The 23,347-nt window shown below is 35.0% G+C and overlaps 1 protein-coding gene across 10 annotated transcripts in view; it reads left to right on the top strand.

The window, feature by feature from the left end:
• Nucleotides 1-23,347, top strand: part of TUT4 (terminal uridylyl transferase 4) — a 102,231-nt gene that overhangs the window by 69,102 nt on the left and 9,782 nt on the right. For 5 of the 10 annotated variants that reach the window (XM_053920093.2, XM_024571268.4, XM_053920088.2 and 2 more), the window contains 14 exons: nt 1,003-1,153; nt 2,428-2,514; nt 5,205-5,308; nt 8,421-8,478; nt 8,568-8,671; nt 8,962-9,051; nt 11,180-11,293; nt 15,621-15,698; nt 15,852-16,029; nt 16,297-16,344; nt 16,439-16,521; nt 20,688-20,803; nt 21,727-21,947; nt 22,942-23,042. In XM_053920093.2, the coding sequence (XP_053776068.1) occupies nt 1,003-1,153; nt 2,428-2,514; nt 5,205-5,308; nt 8,421-8,478; nt 8,568-8,671; nt 8,962-9,051; nt 11,180-11,293; nt 15,621-15,698; nt 15,852-16,029; nt 16,297-16,344; nt 16,439-16,521; nt 20,688-20,803; nt 21,727-21,947; nt 22,942-23,042 (1,533 nt within the window). The remainder of the gene's footprint in view (nt 1-1,002; nt 1,154-2,427; nt 2,515-5,204; nt 5,309-8,420; nt 8,479-8,567; nt 8,672-8,961; nt 9,052-11,179; nt 11,294-15,620; nt 15,699-15,851; nt 16,030-16,296; nt 16,345-16,438; nt 16,522-20,687; nt 20,804-21,726; nt 21,948-22,941; nt 23,043-23,347) is intronic. The other 5 variants (XM_053920096.1, XM_053920092.1, XM_053920094.2 and 2 more) reach the window with 3 other exon arrangements.

Raw genomic sequence — 23,347 nt, 5'->3', positions numbered from 1 at the left:
GGAGCTCAGAGCTGCCTGCTCCAGCCCCTGCACAAACAGGTGGTGTGCTCATATAAGCACTTGTGCATGTGCACACACACACACTTTCCTGCACACACTCACATTCCTTCTCTTTGTTTCTTTTTATCTTTCCTTCCAGTCTGATTCTTCTCTCTGTCTCTTCCCTCTCCCTCCCACTTTTATCATTTCTCATCTCAAGCTTTCTCAGTCTCCTTCGATCTCTGCTGTCTTCTCCTGCTCTCCTTCCTTCCCCCTGTCCCTGAATGTCCCTTTCTGAGGTCCATTCTCCCTCCAGTGGTGCCTCAATCCACAGCCCTCCTCTTGCCCTCCAAATGCACACTCACACACAGACACACATTTTTATACCATATTTTTACTGTTTTACTGTACTTTTTCTATGATTAGATATACAAATAACAATAAGTTACCATTACCTACATTATTCAGTACAGTAACATACTGTACAGGCTTGTAGCCTGGGCACAATAGGTTATACCTTATAGCCTTTGTGTATAGTAGGCTCTGTCATTTAGGTTTGTGTAAGTGTGCTCTGTGATGCTTACAAAATTACAGAATCACCTGATGATACGTTTCTCAGAAAATACCCCCATTGTTAAGTGACGTATGACTGTAATCTAGTTTGTTAAGGATCTTAGTAGGTTAACTTGTAGTCCATGTATTTGATTTAGAGTCTGATCAAACTATTAGAATTAACCCATACCTTTTTCATCTCTTGTTATTTTATTTTACATCTTCAGGTAAAGCTAATGCTTGATAATATCATTTTAGTGGGGAAGAAAGTTAAAGCGTTTGGCTCAAAATATATTTCTTACATTTAACAATGCGTTTTGTTAGCATGCTTCCCCCATTCTCCCCAACCTCCTGAAAGCACAGGTTATCAGACCTGAGCTACATAAAATAATTTTTTTAGATCTGCTTTTTAAGTAATGATCAAGTCCTTCAATAGTTTATTAGATTAGATTATTTTTTGCCTTTGTATAGCCACCAACAATAGTATGCAGCATCTGCAAAAAGGATGGCCATTCAAAAAATGATTGCCCGGAGGATTTCAGGAAAATTGATCTAAAACCTCTGCCACCAATGACAAGTAGATTTCGGGAAATACTTGATTTAGTATGTAAAAGATGTTTTGGTAAGTCTTTTATTACTAGAACTACTGAGACTACTTTCTTTCTTAGATTTTGAATATTTCTTTTCTTATTTAAAAATAGTTTGCTTATATTTGTCTTAGTGGAAGTTTTTTAATAATTTAGAGATCCAACTGTAGATATTCACTAAATGCCTACTGAGTGCAGGGCACTGTGGTAAATGGCAAGGGGAATACAGAGTCAGTATGTGTTACTTTTAAGGAGCTTAGACTTTGAATTTGTACTGTCTAGTATGGTAGCCACTGGCTATATGTGGCTATTTAAATTTAAATTAACTAAAATTAACAGAAATGAACTATTAAGTTCCTCAGTTATACTAGCCACATCTCAAGTACTGAATAGCTGCATGTGTTCTAGTAGCTATTCTATTGGACAGTCTAGATAAAGAACATTTTTATCATTGCAGTGTTTTTACACAGTGCTGCTCTAGATGGATGTATAAGACATGAATGAGCATGCCGTAATTGGAAGCAGAATGTGTTACATGGTATAATAATAGTAAACAAAATGCAGTGCAAATATAATTTTAACTGGGATATATCAGAGGAATTCTAATTAATGATGTGGCATTTGAGTTGGACCTTGAACGCATTTTCAGGTATAGGAGATTATACATAAAAGCAAGGGGTGTTTAATTTGGGAGAATAATTGCCTTAGATTTGGTAAGGTATAAGAAAGGCAACAGAGGGAGATCTTTTGGGGAAAGTCTTGCATATGTATATGGTCTTATTTAGAAAAATAAGATAAATATAAATGAAACCACTAGAAAACTGAAAGGACAGTGTATATAAACTGGTGAGCAGTTTGGAGAACTAAGGAAATTTAGTTAGGGAAAGGTCTTTGAAGAATGATTGGGGCAGCTTATAGGGAAGATGTGCTTTTTGACCAGCCATTTGTGGCAACTGTTAGAATTGAATGGATCAGGTACCTAGTGTAACAATATGAGTATGAGTCTACCAGGAGGGTAAAACAAGCATGTATATGGGAGAGAGTGGAATGTCTGAAGAAAACAATATTAAATAATATGTAGAAGTAAATATATTTTGTAGATATTTCATAAAGAAAATTATGTGAAGTGTATATAGATTTATAAAAATTAAATTTTTGCTGGTCTTCTGCCCCTTCCTTCCCTAGTAACATTTATGATTTTAATATTCTTAGAAGTTAATGAATAATAAAGAAATTCAAGTAAAGTTTTTAGGGTAAAAATTTGAAGATATTTTCAGATTTTATTTTCCTTTTTCTTTTTAAAATTTAGATGAGTTATCACCACCTTTCTCTGAACAACACAACAGGGAGCAAATTTTAATCAGCTTGGAAAAGTTTATTCAAAAAGAATATGATGGTATGTCATATATTAAAAAATTAATGATTTTGTTATTACAGTTACCTGGTTTAAGTTTCATTCATTTATTTAAAGTGTTTATTGAATAGTTATATGTTAGATACTATTCTAGGTGCTGGGGTTACAGTGCTGATAAAAGAGGTGACACCTCTCATGAAGCTTAAATTAACGGGGGGAAACAGATAGTCACATAAAAAATATGTATATCATATATGTATGTCAATATCAGGAAATAATAAATGCTATTAAAGGTAGTAGTTAAAAGGATAGTGATGGGTTGTTATGGTTGTTTTCTGATAAGGTGACATTTGAGCAGAGCCATGAATAATATGAAGGAACAAGTTATATGAATATCTACGGAGAGAACGTTGTAGAAAGAAAGAATAGAAAGTACAAATACCCCAAGACTGGATTATGTTTGGTATGTTTGAAGGCCAGCCAGGAAACCAGTGTGGCTGGAGTAGGGTGTGTGAGGTAAATTGTACTAGACAGATGAGGTCAGAGAGGTAGCCTAGAGACTGGATCATTAGGGTCTTCTAGAAGTTGGTTGAAAGACTTTGAATTTTGAGTGTCTAGTGAGCTTCTGGAGGATTTTACCACTTACAGGGGACATGATCTGAGAAAGCAGAGTATAGATTCATAAGTAAAGAAGCAAGCAAAACATTTAGAAGGCTGTTGCATACGTTCAGATGAGATACAACAGTGATTTAAAAGAGTAGATGAGAAGTGGTCAAATTTAGGATTTATGTTGAATGTAGAACCAACAGGATTTGCTGGTGCATTACATGTGAGTTTTAAGGACAGGAAGGGAGTCAAGGATGGTTTCAAGGTATTTACCTCTGTAATTAAATTGTGCTATTTAACTGAGATGGCAAAAATAGTGGAAGGAGCAGATTTTTAAGTATAGGGTTGAAGAATTAAGAGTTTTTTTGCGAAACACTTTAGGAAAAACTAAAGTTGATTTATAATCAGAATGAACTTATACTTTTAAAAGATAATCTGTTACATGCTATGATTCCATTTTTTAATAGTTGCTAGCATATAAAGTATTGACCAAATCTGAGTTTCTGTTATATTAAACTGACGCACATTTTTATTTGCTCATGAACATAGCCTCTTTTATATCTCTCAGTTATCATTGAAATTTCAAGTAGAGTATCAGAACTGAATTGGATAATTAAGTTTTGAAAATATAAAATTTGTTATCTAAAAGTATAGTGTACAAGAATTAATAGGAAGAAAAACCCAATCCCATTAAGTCATAGCTTGTTTGAAGTGTCATCTGTAGTGAATGATACTAAGGATGAGAAGATAACCATATCCTAATTTATATCAAATGGGTTAATGATTAATTTTTGGAGGAGAATTAATTCCATGTATAATATTGGGTTGGCCAGAAAGTTTTTTTTGCATAAGATGGCTGTAGTCGTGTGTAGTTGTCTTTAATTTCACTCGAAACATTTTTGTTAGATTGTATTGTGACATATCAAAGTGCATTAAAAAAATAAAAATCAGTGAATTTTTGTGTAGCTATTTTTTTTTTTAAAGATTTTATTTATTTTTAGTGAGAGGGGAAGGGAGGGAGAAAGAGAGGGAGAGAAAACTCAGTGTGTGGTTGCCTCTTGCACACCCCCTACTGGGGGCCCTGCCCACAAGCCAGGCATACGCTCTGACTAGAATCAAACCAGCGACGCTTTGGTTCACAGTCTGGCGCTCAATCCACTGAGCTATGCCAGTGCTTGTGTAGCTATTTTAATGTTGAAGATGAAAGAAAGTAAGTTAACATTTTTGTCATATTATGTTTTATTATTTTGAGAAAAGTAAAAACACAACTGAAACTAAAAGATTTGTGTGGAGAAGGTGCTGTGATTGAATGTGTCAAAACTGGTTTGTGAAGTTTTGAGCTGGAGATTTCTCGCTGGATAATGCTCCACGGTTGGGTAGAGCAGCTGAAGTTGATTGTGATCAAATTGAGACACTACTTGAGACAGTCAACGTTCTACCACAGAGAGATTGCTGGCATACTCAAAATATCCAAATCAATAAAGTTATTGGTGAAAGTGAAAAATGTGTCTTATTTTATGGAAAAAAACCATATGTACTTTTTGGCCAACCCAATACTAATTGATATTTATTTGTAAAACTGCTTGACTGTGCCTTGAAAAAACTAGTTTATTCCCAAGACATAAATCTCTAAATACTGATCTTAACTATTGGTAGTGATATTGAGAATGAATAAAAGTTGATGAACTTAATGAGATAGTTAAGTTGGAAGAACCTGAAAGACTGACTTGGTGGTTTTTTGGATGTGGAAGTTGAGAGAGAGGTGTTGATCATACATACGAGTATATTTCTGACTTGGGCAGTTGAGTTAATGATACTATTTGCTGAGCATAAGGACTATAGGAATAATAGGTTTGAGGAAAAGTTCATAGTTTAGCTTAGACTTGTTGAATTTATTATGTCTGGAAAATGGAAGAAGCAGTTAGATAATATGGGTGTGGGATCTTGGGTCAAAGATCTAAATGAGTATTGTGGAATTTCTCAGTATATCTGTCAGTGGTAGGTAATTTTAAGTTGTAGAGTGGACAAGATCGTTTGTGTTAAGCCGTAAGTAGGTAATAGAAGACTCCTTTTTCTTGCTATAAAACTTTATTTATAAAACTTTTGATTTATTTTCATTTGCTTAGAAAAGGCAAGATTGTGCTTATTTGGCTCTTCTAAGAATGGATTTGGATTTCGTGATAGTGATCTGGATATTTGTATGACCCTGGAAGGCCACGAAAATGCAGAGGTAAGAGTTAGTGTTTGGAAAGGGATGTGGAAGTTTATTTTCTTCCAGTGATGAATCTATTTTTAAGTTTGTTTGTAGTATTGATAAAAGTGTATGGTGTCCTCTTTGTGTAAATATATTAGCAATAGTAATGTTGAAAATGTAAAGGGATTAACATTATTATCTTAAGACATTAAAATATTTAAATATTTAAATAAGTAAATTTGCTGTTTAAGTAATTTTATAATGCAAAAAGCATGTCATTGAGAGTTACAAGTGCTTGTAATAAATTTTTGGAAAAGTTAATATACCGTAGAGTTGGATTTTTTTTTTTTTACTAGAACCAATGAGAAGCTGATGCTTCAGTTCAGTAGTGAATGTTGATCTTACTTACTCTGTCTTTTCATATTTCTTCCATTAGGTGATGTCTTTATATCACTAAAGATAGAAAATAAAGGTGGACATCTAATTTATAAAATGGCTTGTGTTCTGTAAGCTCATTGCAGTTTTGGGGTACACAGAACACACTTTTTTTCTGTAGAAACCATGTTATAAATGATTTGTTCTAGTATAGTTCTACAGAGAAAGAGGCTAATAGGAAAAAATATTGTTTATTTGAAATATGGTATTGAGGGAGAGCTCTGTGAATACCCTGGACTGCCAGAAAGACAAAAAGGGAGTCCTATAGTAAATTAAGCCTGAAACATTGCTGGAAGCAAAAATGACAAAACTGAAACTTTCCTACTTTGGGCACATAGTGCAAAGTTAGGGTTTTTTGGTGAAGTCAATAATGCTACAAGAAATAGAAGGCAGCAGGAAAAGAGGAGGACCAAATATGAGATGGATTGACTTCAAAGAAGAAGCCCATAGGCATTAGTCAACAGGAGCTGAGCAGGACTATTGAGGACAGGACATTGTGGGCATAACTTATTCATAGGGTTTCCAGGAGGCAGAGCTGACTCAATAGCATGTAACACATAGGGTAGCTTTGAGAAACTCACTTAGGGCGAGGATGGGAATTAACATTTGTTGACTCCCCAGTATACATTTTACATACGTTATCTCATTTCACTCTTAAAACCACCTTCGAGGTAGATAATTTCCCCCATTTTACAGATGAGGAAACTGAGGCTTTGAGAGATAAACTGACTTGCCCAAGTTCACAGCTAGTAAAATGTTGGAGCCGGGATTCATACCCAGGTCTGTCTGACTCCAGAGTTCATGCTCTTTCCATTGTATCTCACTGTTTCTCTGTAATTTATTTAACCCACAATGTAGCTGAAATATAGTACTAATAGAACTGTAGAACCTAACCACTACTTTCTGAAATTGAAAGCTTTCTGAGTTCCACAGTGAGATGCCAGGAGCAGACCTTCCCCCAGAGCAGTCTCATCAGTAAGAGTGGGTACTTGGGCTTTTCTTCTTGTGTACAGGCCTCAGCAGTGAGAAAAAGATTGCCCAAACTCCAGTAAAGAAAGGGGCTGATTGGATGGGGAAGAAGTGTCCTAGGTTTTCCTAGCAGCAACTTGAAAAGGAGGGGGTCTCTATAGTTGCTTCTTTTTACCAGCATAGCTATTGCTATTTATGTTTCAAAACCAGGGACTGCTTGCAAGATTGGGGAGAGGCCACGCTTCTGGCATCTGTAGTGGTGTCAGTATAGCCTCTGCTGTATTATAAAAGAAATCAGCAGAATAGTGTACCTGTGTGTTTCTCAAATAGTTTTTTCAAAAGATAGTTGTTAGAACCAACCAGAGTAGAGGTGGCAGCGGTGTCTGGTAGATCCTTATTTCTGGCTCTAAGTAAATGCTTTGGGTGTTAACATCTTCTTGTTCTATAAAGAAACTTGTTGTAAATATTTTAGTTCTTAAATTAACTTCTACCCAGTGCTATATACCTGGAAAGATGCCCCTCTGCATTTTGAAGAGCAAGAATTGAGGGAATAGAAAACAATTTTTATTTAGGGAAGAGGTTAGGGTTTTAGGTATCTTCTATGTAAAATTTAATAATCATACTTCTAATTACTAAGGGTTTATGTATTATATATAAGCAGTGCTATTCACACTTGAAGGTTGAAACAGTGAAGAAGAATAAATGTTTTTTTTCCAGATGAGCCATAATTGAAAACTTAAAATTTAGCACAAATTTATATTATTGCATAGTAAAGAGGAAAATAACCTCATTTTATTATGTGTTAATTAGTAACTAAAGTTTCCCTTGAAATCTCCAAGTGAAGCTGCAATGACTACCACTTTCTTGTAGTGCAAAGGAGCATGTTGGGGATATACAAAAGTGATTTTAGTAGGAAGTGTGGGCGTGGTGTAAATACCCATTAGCTTAATGCAGTCAATTTATAATGCTGTTCTCTTCCCTGTTTCTTATGTTATGGATATCGTTACCATATCAACTCTGCTGTCTAGTTTTTAAAAAAATCAGCACATTTAAATTTTAAGATGGTAAGAATTTTCTGGAAGAAGTAGATTCTAGTCATAAAAGGATCATTTGTATTTTATTTACCAACATAGTAATAATAAATAGCTCACAAACTTAAGTGCTTATTTTGTGCCAAGCATGCTGGTGAATGCTTTACATACATGTCTCATGTAATCCCTCTAATTATTCTATAGGGCAGGAGTATATGATTATCTCAATTTTACAGAATAGTAGTATGAAGACCAGAGAAATTAAGAATCTGGTCAAAGTCCCATAAGTATTCAGTACTTAGGTTAAGATTTAAATTCAAGTTCGCCTAAGTTCAGAGTGTTGGTTCTTAATCACCACACTCTTACCTTCATCAAACCCATCTGTAGTTGTTTATTCATATATTTGAAAACATTATCCTCTTGTCTTCACGCTTCTCAAACTTTAATGTGGATGTGAATTACTTGGGGATTTTGTTAAAATGTAGATTATGATTCATTAGACTGAGGCGGGGCCTGAGAATCTGCATTTCTTTTGTTTCCAAATGATGCTGATACTGCAGGTTTATGCACCATATACTTGAGTAGAAGGTTATTATAGGGCTTATGGCTAGAGATTTTAAATGCTAGTATTAAGTGCCTAGATTAAAGTAGAATTTGTACAAGGCCCAGTTGAGTCAGACCGATTTTATTCTTTCTTTCTTTCTTTCTTTTAGAAATTAAATTGTAAGGAAATAATTGAAAATTTGGCAAAAATTCTTAAGAGACATCCAGGTATGGATTTTAAATTATAACTTCAAAACAAAAATAATTTTAAGCTTTGTGAAAATTATTTAACCTAGTGAAGTTTTATTTTTAATCAGGTTTAAGAAACATTTTGCCTATAACTACTGCCAAAGTGCCTATAGTAAAATTTGAACACAGACGAAGTGGTTTAGAAGGCGATATCAGTTTGTATAATACATTGGTAAGTTTCTCTTTCTTATAGACCCAGATATATTTACACTTACTGAAAAAGTTTACAGATCATTGACCATACCTTTTATTTAAAGCTTTTAAATGTGAGCAGTATAAGGGGAAAAAAATCATCTTAATACTTCTTTCTGATTGAAAATTAGTTTTTGTTTGGCTAATTTGTAGGTATTTTGAGTTTTATATTTATATATTCTATTTGGAGTGTATTATATCTTTCCATTTGATTTTTAGAGTTAATTTTAATACATTTGAAATGCTTTCAAATATATAATTATTTTTCAGGCTCAACATAACACAAGAATGCTGGCTACTTACGCAGCTATTGATCCTAGAGTACAGTACTTGGGATATACTATGAAAGTGTTTGCGAAGGTATTTATTAATAGTAATGGCCTTCTTTGTTGTGAAGACTAATGATAGTTAAAGTGAAGCATACTGATGTCAGAATTGTGAAAAATATTTTCTGAGTTTTGTTTACCTGAGTTTTTAAAAAGAAACACTCAATATTAAATGGTTTGAATTTATATCTATTGGAGAGGGTGATTCTTAGTTTTTCTCCTGTGTGTGCACTCCAGTCCCATGTGAACACTCAAAAATTTCTAATTGGTAAAATTTCTCAATGTGATAATGATTTTCAGTTCTAGGCATGGTAGTTGCCATACCATCCTAGTTAAGAATCTCTGGATTAGGAAATCTGATATTTGGGTTTAGTGATACATTTTTCCAGCCAAGAAAGAAACAGTGCCAACAAAACCCTATTTACTTTTATAATACTTATAACACTGAATTTTTGGTTTTCTTCTCTCTCTCTCTTTTTTTTTTTTGTTCAGTGTGTAAACTCCATGAAGGTAGAGACCTCTGTTCAGACCTACTTCAGTATAGCACCTGATTTATGGTAGATGATCAGTTAATAGTTAATTTTACAAATATGTTGATGGAAAGGTTTAGTAGGTGAGCGACTTGGTCATATTTTTTGTTCATTAAGCCCTCTCTTTGATTGGAGAGACATATTTGTTTAGGTAACCCTGTACATGTCTTTGTGGACAGAGGTCATCTTAGAAAAGAAAGATATTTAGCCATATACTACATGCAGATCATATTTGATAGAGCTAATTTTTTTGGATTCGTGTCATAAAATTTCTCCAACATGATAGTTCTGTACTCCCATGGAGTTGTAGTAATGAAACCAAGTGGTTCATGTGGAGGAAATGACTCCTCTGCCTTACTATAATATCAGCTCAAGTTTTACTCAAGGGAAGTCTCTGAGGATTCATTTAGGGTTTTTTTTTTTTAATCCTCACACAAGGATATATTTATTGATTTTAGAGAGGGAGAAGCATCCACCAGTTGCCTCCTATATGAGCCCTGGCTTGGGATCGAACCTAGGCATGTGCCCTGACTAGAGATAGAACCTGCACCTTTTTGGTGTACAGGACAATACTCCAACCAGCTAAGCCACCTGGCCAGGGCTATTTAGTTTTTCATTAAAAAACATTTTTAAAAAATATCTAACATTTGTGTTGTTCAGAACTCAAAAAGTCTGAAGGGGTTTATAGTGGAAAATCTCCCTTCTACACCTATCACCTAGCCAATCAGGGCCTCTTGCGGGAGGCACCTGTTGTCAAAAGTTCTCCTCTGAGAGTTCTTCCAGAAATATACCAGTACATACATTTTCTACCTTACCCTGGCTGGTGTGGCTCAGCTGGTGGCATGTCATCCTGTAACTGAAAGATCATGAGTTTGATTCCTGGTCAGGGCACATGTCTAGGTTGCAGGTTTGGTCCCTGGTCAGGACGCGTATGAGAGGCAACCAGTCAATGTTTTTCTCTCTCCCACTGATGTTTCTCTCCCTCTTTCTCTCCCTTACCGTCTCTCTAAAATCAATAAGTGTGTTCTTGGGTGAGGATTAAAAAGAAAAAATCTCCTACCTCTTTTTCAGTATAGGTATAAACACACTGAAAACAGTGTTTTGTACTTTCTTTTTTTTTTACTGAGCAATAGATACTGGAGATTACTTTTTATATGTACATAAAAACTTCTTTGTTTTTTAGAAACTGCCTAATATTACATGTGTGGATACTCATCCAGTTTTAAAATCTGTGGTTTACTGACGAGCCCTAAGTTGTTTCTGATTTTTTTGCTATTAAAACAGTTCTACAATTAAAAAAAAAAACACTTCTTATTTAGTCATTTTACATGTTTTTTTTTTTTTTTGCATATTTGCTGGATGAATTCTTAGAACTGCCAGATTAAAGGAAACATGTTTTGGTAACTTTAATTTTGCCAAATTATTTTTCATAGAGTTTATGCTCATTTATACTGTCATTTATAACATATAGGTGCCTCATTTACTTATACCCTCTATGACAGTTTGTTATTGAACTTTTGGATATTTGCCAGTTTGCTGGGCTAAAAAAAATTGTGTCTCAGAATAGTCAATATTTCTGCATGGAGCAAGATTCTGAAGTTTTATTTTCAATCATTGTTAATGTTTCTTTAGCGATGTGATATTGGCGACGCTTCCAGGGGAAGTTTATCTTCATATGCTTATATCCTTATGGTGCTGTACTTTCTACAGCAGAGAAAACCACCTGTTATCCCAGTTCTACAAGAGGTAGGTGTTTTAAGAAAATGATGGAGGAGTTTATTGTGAAAACAATTGATCTAAACATATGGGTCTTGCTTATTTAGTTCATGAGGTTGTGAAGGGTTCTCCCATTATGACATTCAAAGTTTTCTTCTTTCATTAATGGTATAATCAAACACTGAACCTTTTTGAAAGTTTATTTTAGGAGAGTACAGATTACCAAAAGAATATCAGATGAACAGTACTATTGAATATCTTTTGCAATGTTTTTGTATTTTATAGTCAGAATTTTGCAGATCATTATGAAATTTATATAGTGATCCATGACCTCATATATTAGTCTCTCAGATGCAAATACATAAGTTTTTTCCTCTCCATAGTATTCGCTCTCCTTTTCCTTGGCAAGGAAGCTTGATTTATTTCTGTTTATATTTTGGTCAACTTTATGAAATTTGGTTGAGAGAAAACCCAAGGAAATTCTTCCTCATCTCTCTAAGGTCATATTAATTGCATTAAGCCTAAGAATATACATCAAAAGAAAGAGATTATACTCATTCACTCAGACTAGGTGACTCATGGAGTCCCTTTTTGTGACAGTTTATGTTCTCTGAAAAAGGTACAAAGAAGTTCTTAATTATCCATCGGTTCCTCCTCATTCTTGGCACAAAGTGGATTTGCACACATTAGGGAGGATCCAGTTCTAATTTCTTAGAAAGAGAGAGAAGCATCAGAGGTGTTTGGTAAATCACATATTTGGTTTCACGTAAAGTTTGATAGACGTGTCAAAGAAGAAAATCACAAAATAACAAGTCATATCGTGGGAATCAGATGGCCTTAGTAAAGGAATGCCATGTGGTTTTTGCAGCATTTTCTTCCCTCTTTTAAACAAACAGTGGAAGAGAAATAAAAACATTAAATATCATTTTTTAGCAGAAAATTTTAAGTTGCTGAATCTGTGTTCAGTGATTGGTTTTTTAAACAAGATTGTTCTCTGTTATTTAAAATTTAGCATGAATTTATTACGCCTGCCAGTGTCAAGATCATTCTCTATATTAGTCTGGTTGTTATCGAGGCTTTAAATTTGGGAATATTTGCATTATTGCCCTAGTGATATCATAGCAGCCATTTGCTATGACTTTGACAGAATACTATGCTTAACCAAAATGGAACACAAATTATAGTGCTTTGTGTTCTTTGATTATATTACTATACATGGGTGAGGAGCCATTGAGTCAGCACGATATAATGGGAAGAGCAGGGCATGATTCTGGAGCCAGAAATAACTGGTGTGAACCCTAATTCTGATATCATGGCCTTCAAAAAGGTGCTTTACCACCACTACTATGAGTTTCATCATCAGTAAAAATGTAATAATAATGGTATTATTTCAGTGTTGATATAAGAGATAAAGACATCAAATACCTTTGAATGTAGTAGGTGCTAAAGTAGGTGTCATAAATGGTGGTTGCTTTCATTATTATTAATTGTTATTGTCATTAGCAGCTTTACTAATATTATTGGAAAAATATAGGGAGGATTGCCATAGCCTACTTCAAGAACTCTCCCATTATCTGCTTAACAGACAATGATTGATGAAATGAGAGACAGTCCATGGAATGTTTTCCATCATAATGAACTGTGATTGTGGGGGGCTTTGTGATACATATGAACTGATGATATATGGATTTTTGCTTCTGGCCCTTTTTGCTTGTCATATGGGACCCCATTGTCCATTGCTCTGGCATCATTTAAATATTGGTCATTGGCATCGATCAACTTTTAAGGGTAAGGATATGTTTAATGAAGCTGATGATCTTTGACTACATTTTTGATTGAACCTAGACTTTAAATGACTGGGTATAAATAAGGTTCTGCTAAGAATGTTTTCGTGGTCAACAACACAAAATTCTTTAGGTCAAAAGGAGCTTTTCTAAACAATGATTTTGCTGTATTTTAGCAGATCATCTTAAGTAAAATAAATTTTTACTTAAAAATTAATAAGTATTAGGGAATGTTATTCGCATTCGGTATTATGAACTATGTTTTCTTAAAAATTGCAATTGAATGGTTGAGCCAATGCTAAGTGAAACAAACCAGTCATATATGGACAAATACTGTATCATTTCACTTATATGAGGTGCTTAGGGTTGTCAGATTCATAGACAGAAAGTAGAATGCTGGTTGCCAAGGGCTGCAGGAAGGAGAGAGAAATGGGTAATTATTGCTTAATAGGTTCAGAATTTTATTTTCGGGAGATGAATTTAGTTGGTAGATGGTAGCACAACAATGGGAATGTGCTTAATGCCACTGAATAGTACACTCAAAATAATAAGATGGTTAATTTTGTTATGTGTATTTTACCATGACTAAGAAATTGCAATTTAAATGTAGTAGTAGATATTAAAATATCACAAAAAGAAAGTAGATACAGAAATGTACAGGATTATTCCTTGTACAAATATGATTAACCTGTTTGGTGAGGTTTTAGAGGGAGGAATTAGTGCTTGAGTGGAGAATGATTGGTGTTGAGAGAAAGAAAAGAGAGAGAAGAGAGAAACAAAGAATGCGTGTGTGTGTACAAGAGAAAGAGAAGATATGGTTAGTGCTTGTAAGGGCTGAGACAGGGTGGAAAAGGTAGGCATTGCTCAACAAGAGTTTATAAAAATAGGTAAATCAGTAATTAAACACCCTCTAATGCCTACAAGTCCCCTTTACTGTGTTATCAGCCCATACATATATTTGGGTTTGGATCATAGCTGTTACTCAAAAGTAAGAATTCTCTTTAAAAGCATCAAGTTCTAAAAGAGATACTGTGTGTCATTTCCCTGTAATACATATAATAACATCAAATATTATGGCCTCTTTAAAATCTACATTTCTTTTTTGATGGCAGAATCCCATGTGTTTTGTTTTAGATATTAATATCTGTAATTTCTGCCTTTTTTGTTTTATGAAATGTCAGAATTTTTGCTAGATGATCTTTGGTAACTGTTTAAGTTATATGCAAATATAAAAAAGAACTTACTAGATTAGGTCCCTGGAAACTTTTATGTAAATATGCTTACAGAGTTGATACAGTCATTCAACACACATATATTAAGTATTCTCTATATGACAGGCTTTGATGTAATAGTAGGAATTTTGGTTCCAGAGATAAGTTATAGTCCTTGCCTGCAAGGAACTTAAACTTGAGAGTGAAATTAGAGAGACCAGACATGTAGTTGATGGGTTTTTTTTTTTAAGTGTTTAAAAAAAAATTTGTTAATTGTTTGGTGGGGGAGCGACAGAGAGAGAGAGACCAGGGATCAAATGCACAGCCTGAGCATATTGGGACTATGCTCTAACCAGCCGAGCTACCTGGCCAGGGCTAATTTTATTAATCATTTTCCTATCTAAAATGTTAGGGGCCATGGGGATCACCTAATCTAGTGGTTTTAAAGTATATATTCTAGTAAGCTCTTACAAGCTCATTTACATATGAGGAGTAGGGTAAAGAAAGAGGAGGTATGTTTTCTTCTGTCAGAGTACCTTTGCTTTTATTTATCTGTTTTACACGTCTGAACCTTGAGGAAAGTTTCATTTTAAGAAAGAGTATTACAGCTGAACAGAAAGAAAATTTGAAAACAACTAGTCTAATTAATCTCTTATTTTCATGGGGAAAACTGAGGATTTAGGAGCATAATTGTTTTGCCCAGAATCACTACTTGGCAGGACTATGACTACGAATGAGGTCTGCTGACTCTGAACCTAATCTCTTTATTGAAGTGCCTATAGAAAATAAGTCTCAGAACTGCTTGTAGAGGTTAGTTGTGCCTATACAATCATCGTACCCCAATCATCATGGGGTACTTTTCTTCCTTAGGACAGTGAATTATTATTCATAATTCATCATGAAGATTTTATAATCTTTATAAGGTATCAGGGAAAACTACCTAACTTTCTGTTTTTAAAATAATCAAGTGTCCAGGGGGCTTTACAGATTAAAGATACTAGAGCCCTTTACCAAAACAAACAATTCCATTGATTGCCTTCGGGTGTACAATAGGTATTACTTATTATATATTTCTGCATCCATGATCCTTGGATGAAAATGCCATTTTCATTTGTTTTTACTTTATTAATCTTGGGCTAGATGTGTTTTGACAGGCCAAATAAGTAACATCAAATGGGTCCTTGGTCTTTCAGACACATTTTATTCATTAATAATGATGTCAAATTGTACCTTCCTGGCATATTCATTTTGGAAGAAGTATTTCAATGTGTCTATTATAGCTGAATTCTAAAATGAGATGAGGGCATTTAGGCTTTGGGGTTGGATGACTTAAAATCTAATAAAAATTAATTTTTTATGCAGATCTTTGATGGAAAACAGATTCCACAGAGAATGGTTGATGGATGGAATGCTTTTTTCTTTGATAAAACAGAAGAACTGGTAATTTTTAAATAGTTTTTATGTTATGGAATGCTTACTGATAAATGTTAGGATTTGCATAATTTAATAATTTTTCTTGGATTTGGAGTCCATATTTTTGATAGGTATAGATATTTCTCTCCTTTTCTTTCTCTCTCTTCTTCTCACTTGTAGAAAAAGCGTTTACCTTCACTTGGAAAGAACACAGAAACATTAGGAGAGCTTTGGTTGGGACTGCTTCGCTTCTACACTGAAGAGTTTGATTTTAAGGAATATGTAATTAGCATTCGGCAGAAAAAGCTGTTAACAACTTTTGAGAAGCAGTGGACATCCAAATGCATTGCAATTGAAGGTAATCATTTAGCTGTTACTCAGAAACAGCAAAATGAGAAGGTAGTTTCATTTGGCCAGGGAAATTGAGGGGAAAACTGAAACATACTAGACTTTGGAAGATTCTTTCTTTTGATTTATTGTTTCCATCCTTTAATCTATAATTAAAAAAATAACTTGGTGTTTGGATGGTCTGAGTTATATAGTATTAGACTGTAGTCATGGCTACCAAGTATATTTAATGTTACAATGAACATAATTCTCAAAAAATAAAAATTTTATTTTCTAGACCCTTTTGACTTGAATCATAATCTTGGTGCTGGAGTTTCTAGAAAAAGTAAGTTTTAAATACAGAAATTCTGTGCTCTCAAAGCTCTTACACATTAAGGTCTGCATCTTTATTGTTTTTTTTTTTTTCCTTTCTTCAATAGTGACCAATTTCATCATGAAGGCATTTATCAATGGAAGGAAACTTTTTGGTACTCCCTTTTATCCACTCCTTGGCAGAGAAGCTGTAAGTTTACATAATTTGAAGTCTTAATATTTTCATTTTTCTTGAAGAACTTTGCTTTTTTTATACTATAAGAAGCCTACTCCTGTTTCTAAGTTGGTATTAGAAATAGGGAAAGAGATGTTTATAGCGTGCTGCATTTTTTTTATTGCATTTGTCATAGTCCATAATGAGGTATCCGCTAAATTTTGTGTATTTGTTAAATCTATTAAATTCTATCTCCTCCACTAGGCTATATTTCCATAAGGATGGTCCTCATCTGTAAGGTTTACCAGTATATCTCCATTGCCTATCATAGTGTCTGACAAGCAAGAAATACCAAATAGCATTTTTAAGTATATTTTATTGAGTATGCTATTACAGTTTTCCCAGTTTTTTTCTCCCCTTTATCACCCTTCTGCCCTGTACCTCCCAACCCTCCAGCATTCTGCCCCCCTTAGTTCATGTCCATGGGTTGTACATACAAGTTCTTTGACTTCTGTGTCTTCTATACTGTTCTTAACCTCTCCCCATTTATTTTATGCCTACCAATTATACTTCTTATTCCCTGTCCTTCTCCCCTACCCCCCACCCCCCCACTGAAAACCCTCCATGGGATGTCCATTTCTCTGGTTCTGTTCCTATTCTAGTTGTTTATTTAGTTCTTGTTTTTGTTTTTTAGGTTCAGTTGTTGATAGTTGTGAGTTTGTTGTCATTTTACTGTCCATAGTTTTGATTATCTTCAATTTCTTAGATAAGTCCCTTTGACATTTCATATAATAAGGGTTTGGTGATGATGAACTCCTTTGACTTGACCTTATCTGGGAAGCACTTTATCTGCCCTTCTATTCTAAATGATAGCTTTGCTAGATAGAGTAATCTTGGATGTAGATCCTTGCCTTTCATGACTGCGAATACTTCTTCCCAGCCCCTTCTTGCCTGTAAGGTTTCTTTTGAGAAATCAGCTGATATAGTCTTACGGGAACTCCTTTGTAGGTAACTGTCCCCTTTCCTTTTGCTGCTTTTAAGATTTTGTCTTTATCTTTCATCTTTGGTAACTTAATGATGTGCCTTGGTGTGTTGTGTTCTTCTTTGGGTCCAATTTCTTTGGGACTCTGGGCTTCCTGGGGCTTGTGTGTGTATTTCCTTTGCCAGATTGGGGAAGTTTTCTTTCATTATTTTTTTTTCAAGTAAGTTTTCGATGTCTTGCTCTTCCTCTTCTCTGTCTGGCACCCATATGATTTGGATGTTGGGAATTTTGCAGGTGTGTTCCAGAGGTTCCTAAGCCTCTCCTCATTTTTTTGAATTGTTGTTTCTTCATGCTGTTACAGTTGAATGTTTTATTTCTTCTGTTCCAAATTGTTGATTTGAGTCCTGGTTTCCTTCCCTTCCCTTCCCTGTTGGTTCCTTGTATATTTTCTTTTATTCCACTTCGTATACCCTTCACTTCTTCCTTTATTTTGCATCCGTGCTCAATCATTTCCGTGAGCATTCTGGTTATCAGTGTTTTGAACTCTGCATCTGATGGTTAGCTATCTCTTCGTTGCTTAGTTCTTTTTCTGGAGTTTTGATCTGTTCTTTCATTTGGGCCATATTTCTTTGGCGCACCTGTTACGTTGTAAGGGGCGCAGCCTTATGTATTCACCAGGTTAGGGAAACCCACTTTGCTGTGTTGTGGTGCTGTATGTCAGGGAGGGGTCAGGGAGGGAACAATGCCGCTTGCTTGACTCACCTGCCTTTAAGATACTGGCAGTTTCTCCTGCTGCCACAACCCCCAGGGGATTTTACATCCAGAGTTTCTCAGGCTTTATTTTCACGGCACTTGAACCCTGGGTTGCATGGTTTGTCTCCCTCCCCAGTTGTTCTTCCTGGTTTATCTGCAGGGGAATGTGGGTCTGCCCGGTCCACCAGTCACTACCTTGCCTCAAGTCCTCTCTGCCCTCGCTGCCTGTGTCTGCCCATCTTACTGGAGATAGGTTGGCTGTCTCCGTTTTGTTTAGTTCTTTTTCTGGGGTTTTGTTCTGTTCTTTCATTTGGGCCATATTTCTTTGTCTCCTCAAATTGGCGGTGTCCCTGTGTTTGTTTCTGAGTATTAGAACTGCTTTGACTTTGCCTTAGTAGTGTGGCCTGTTGTCAGAAAGGCACCGGTCTGGATGCATATGGCTTCTTTAAGTTCTTGGTTGTTGCACTTCCATGCAGTTTGATTTTCTAATAGTTCTGGGAGTATTCGTTTTGAGATTTAGTTGTAATTCTTCTTGTGGTTGTGTGAGGAGGAGAAGCGTGTCTACCTACTAATCCATTTTGACCAGAAGTTACTATCTGGTACTGTACAGAAAAGTTTCTGACCCCATGTCTAGGTCTCCTTAACTGGGTGGATAAAGAGATTCAGAAATAGAATGGATACAATTTGGTGATTAATTACAGGTTATGGGAGAAGGTAAAGTAGTTCAGGATGTTTCCTAGGTTTCTGCCTTAATCAGCTGGGTGAATTTAAAAAGGCCTTCATTTTGTCATGGCAGAAAATATAATGATGATTTTATTTAGCTACATTGATTTTATCAGTAGTAAGTGTGAAGAATTTTTTAAAATACGGCTTTATTGAAATACAATTCACATACTGTATGATTCACCCATACAAAGTGAGCAATAAAGTGGTTTTTAGTATATATGCAGGATTGTGCAGTCACCACCAAAATCTAATTTTAGAGCATTTTGTTCTTTCTCAAGGAAGCCCCTGTCCCCATTAGCAGTCAAACCCCATTCCTCTTCTCTCCCACTCCCCAAACCACTAATCTAGTTTTTGTCTCTGTAGGTTTATCTGTTCTGGATATTTCATATAAATGGAATCATAGAATGTGTAGCCTTTTTCTACTAGCTTTCTTTTAATATAATGTCTTTAGGGTTCATTCATGTTGTAGCATGTACTAGAACTCCTTTTCGTGGTTGAACGGATATATCACATTTTATGTATCCATTCACTTTTTGGACATTTGTGTGTTTTTAGTTTTGGTTATTACGAGTAATGCTGCTGTGAATATTTATGTACACATTTTTGTCTGGATGTATGTTTTCATTTTGGGGCTATATATGCCTAACAGTGGAATTGCTGGGTCATTTTGAAAAATTCATGTTAACTTTTCATAGGAGCTGCTAAACTGTTTTCTAACGCAGCTGTGCTATTCTACGTTTCCACTGGCAATATTTGTGGGTTCTAGTTTTTCTATATCCTCACCAATACTTACTATAGGCATCCTAGTGAATATGTCTTCTTCTGCTTTTATCCCTGACTTTAGATAGATTTGAAGAGCACTAAGTAGGTATGTTTTCTTGTCTTTAAGAGAGATAGGTACTGTCAGGACAAACTAGTCTTTGTAATAGTACAAAACAAAGCTAAAGGAAAGCAAGGAACTTGCATAAAGCAAAAGTGAACGTGGTTCTTCTAAGACTTTGGAAAACGATTTACTTATTGTTTCCCTACCTCCTCTTTAGATATACCCTGCTTCATATAATAAAATGTTGTATTTTCTTGAAGTTTTTATATGCAAATCCAGTTATATTTTAAATAATCCAGATGATTTTCTTATTTACATAAAACTCTTTTTTTATACAGAGAATAATTTCTTTCCAGAAGTAGCCTGGTATAACAATAAGCATGATCTTTGTAGTCAGGCACACTTGGCTTTAAGTTCTCTCTTTATCTGCCGTACTAGCTTTTCTACTATGAGCAAATTACTTGACCTTTCTGAGGCTAAGTGTCCTCAAGTAGAAAATAAAGATGAAAAGAGTATCTACTATATTGAGATACTATGCAGAGAAGCTACAGATGAATGAGAAAATATCGTGGATATAAAGTGATGTTGATGCTGATAATTCTGAATCTCATTCTCTTTTTTTTTGGCTTTTGTTCATTTTGTTTCTCATGAATATCATTTTCATATTGTTTTAGTTGAGTGAATTATTTGTTGATAAGGACCTGTTCTTTTTTTTTATTGTTATTCAATTACAGTTATCTGCATTTCCTCCCCATCCCTCCACCCCACCCTTCCTTCCCCCACCTCCACCCTCCCCCTTGATTTTGTAGGACCTATTTTTTTTTTTTTAAAACCATTTCAGCATGTTGGTCTCCTTAGCATTTATATTTAAAAGTTTGTAGTGATTTTTTTTCTAATAAAGTTGTGTTTTCTCTCTAGGAGTACTTCTTTGATTCTAGAGTATTAACAGATGGAGAACTGGCTCCCAATGATCGATGTTGCCGTGTTTGTGGAAAAATAGGCCACTACATGAAAGACTGCCCTAAAAGGAGAAGGTCGGCAAATAATTTTGTGTCAACATTACAGGGAAATTAAAGTTGAGGTCAATTGTAGCTATAATTGTGTTCAAAAAGGTTTAAGTGAGAAAGTTCAGGGCTTTAAATTGGATCTTAGTAAATGTATATTTTAGTAAAATTTTATATTAGAATGAGATTTATTTGTGGTACCATGATGTCTCATAATGTTCATTTGTTTACTTACTAAATGTCAATTTATTTTTTATTGACACCTGCTGTATGTTAGGAACTGTGTTAGGAGCCAAGAAAAGAATGACCAAGACCCAAGACATGGGGTTTTTGCTGAGGATTTCAGTCATACAAACCAATAATTAAAATACAGTTAACTGAATATTTGAGATATATACTGTGAGATATATAACATTTATCTTAGGAATGAATATGTGTTCTGTACACGGCTGAAATATATATCTATGAAAAATACTTCCTTGTGGTCTCTATATATACACTCTGTTTAACAGACCCGGAAAATTCCTTCTTTAGGCATCCAGTCTTGCCTGATGTAAAGAGCTACAACTTTTCAGGCAAAACAAGCTCCCTAGTTTCTATCACTGTTATTTACTGACTATTAAATTTACTGTCATTTAGGTAAGATACTAATCTTCCTTAAGCCCCAGTTTCTTCCCCTATAAAATGAAGATAATAAATGCCAACCTCTAAGGATTGTTAAAAGATTAAACAGATCTTTAAAAATTTTTTAATTTGATATTTTATTATAAAAGTACTAGAATACCCAGTTTTTGCCATATGAGTAGGTGTGCCATAAATGTGAATTCTTTTGCCTTTAAAAAGATGTATGAAACATGGCATATTAGCCACTTTAATTGTGAGACTCTTGTATATTAGTTTGTTCTGTGACTCCCTCAGTTTACAAGTCCCTAGCCCCACATTATTGGTATCAGCAGTTTACTGTTTAGAGTAAAGAAGAAAGACAGTGAAGAAGAGAAGGAAGGGAACGAAGAGGAGAAAGATTCCCGAGACCTTGATCCCCGAGACCTGCATGATACTAGAGACTTCAGAGACCCCCGAGACCTCAGATGTTTTATATGTGGAGATGCAGGACATGTACGAAGAGAGTGTCCAGAGGTCAAGCTGGCCCGTCAGAGGAATAGCGGTGTGGCAGGTAAATAGAAAAAAGGTTAAAGTAGTTTCTGGTAGAAATGAAGTAATTTATGTTGATGCCATTCTAAAGACCCTAAATCCTTTCTGTTCCAAACCTAGCTGTGTGGTTTTGGACCTTATAATATCTAAAAGAGATAAAATTTAGACATGCTTTTATTTTGAACTGTATTTGGGTATGTGAGCTTTCTAGGTCTTAGTCATCTGTTGTATTCAATCAATTCCCTTTATTCTTCAGATTTGAGTCACACTCTCTTTCTCTCAATATAAAAATCCATCAGTTTACTTTTTCCCCCCAAAAGTTAATGAGAAGTTTTTTTGGGGGGGAACACAGGGGAATTTCTCTCTCTTCTTACTGCTTTTATGAGAGAGGGAAATTTGTTCCTTTTATTTTATTTTTAAAAAGATTTTGTTTTTAGAGAGAGGGGAAGGGAGGGAGAAAGAGAACAAGAAAAATATCAATGTGAGAGAGATAAACATTGATCATTTTCCTCTCATACACACCTGGAACAGGGACCAAACCCGCTACCCAGGTATGTGCCCTGACCAGAAACTGAACCAGCAGCCTTTCCCTTTGTGGGCTGACGTTCAAACAACTAAGCCACGTCAGTCAGGGCGAGATCTGCTCCTTTTATATTTCATAAGGAATTTTAAGAATTAAAAATCCAAGTGAGCTCAGTTTATTGAAAGAAAAAAAATAGAATAAGTTAAAAGTAATGATTTTTAGTTATTCAGATACTTACTGCAGAAGGTATTTTCTTAATTGTAGAAAAGTAATTTTACATTTGTTCTGCTTGCTAGGACCAGTGTATATTTTTAATGATCAGGATTTAAAAATGGCATTTTCTTTTAAGTTAATTGTTTTAAGTCCTTTGTTAACATCATCAGAGTTTAAAAGTCCAAGTTTTGAAATCTCAGAGAGGCTTTGAGACTCTTTTATAGACTGTAATTTTTCTGCTATTATATCTTTTGATTTCCTTTCTAATGTTTTCTCTTAGCAGCCCAGCTGGTCCGCAGCCTTGTAAATGCCCAACAAGTGGCTGGTTCATCCCAGCAACAGGGTGATCAGTCCCTAAGGACTAGACAGTCCTCGGAATGTGTAAGTACTGTGCCTGCAAATTGGTTAGTCTTGGCAGGAAGATAGCACTGTTTTGGGTATGTGATAGGGTTGATCTTTCAGACTCGTAAATTCAGTCTTCTAGATTACACAGTGCTTTGTGGAGGTGTCCTTGCTAAGGGTATGCGGTAGAAAGGAGCATTACTTTTTTTGTAATATAGATCTGTGTTTACATATATGAGCAAGCTCCTTAACTTCATTGATCCTGCTTCATTACTTGTAAAATAAGATAACTAACAAGTTTGTTTGTTAGATTAAAATAAGGTAATGACTTTGAGGTTTTAGGC

Source organism: Desmodus rotundus, chromosome 3 (assembly GCF_022682495.2).
Source record: "Desmodus rotundus isolate HL8 chromosome 3, HLdesRot8A.1, whole genome shotgun sequence".
NCBI lineage: Eukaryota > Metazoa > Chordata > Mammalia > Chiroptera > Phyllostomidae > Desmodus > Desmodus rotundus.
The sequence above is the reverse complement of the archived record's forward strand: the minus strand, read 5'-3'. Positions and strand labels throughout refer to the sequence as shown.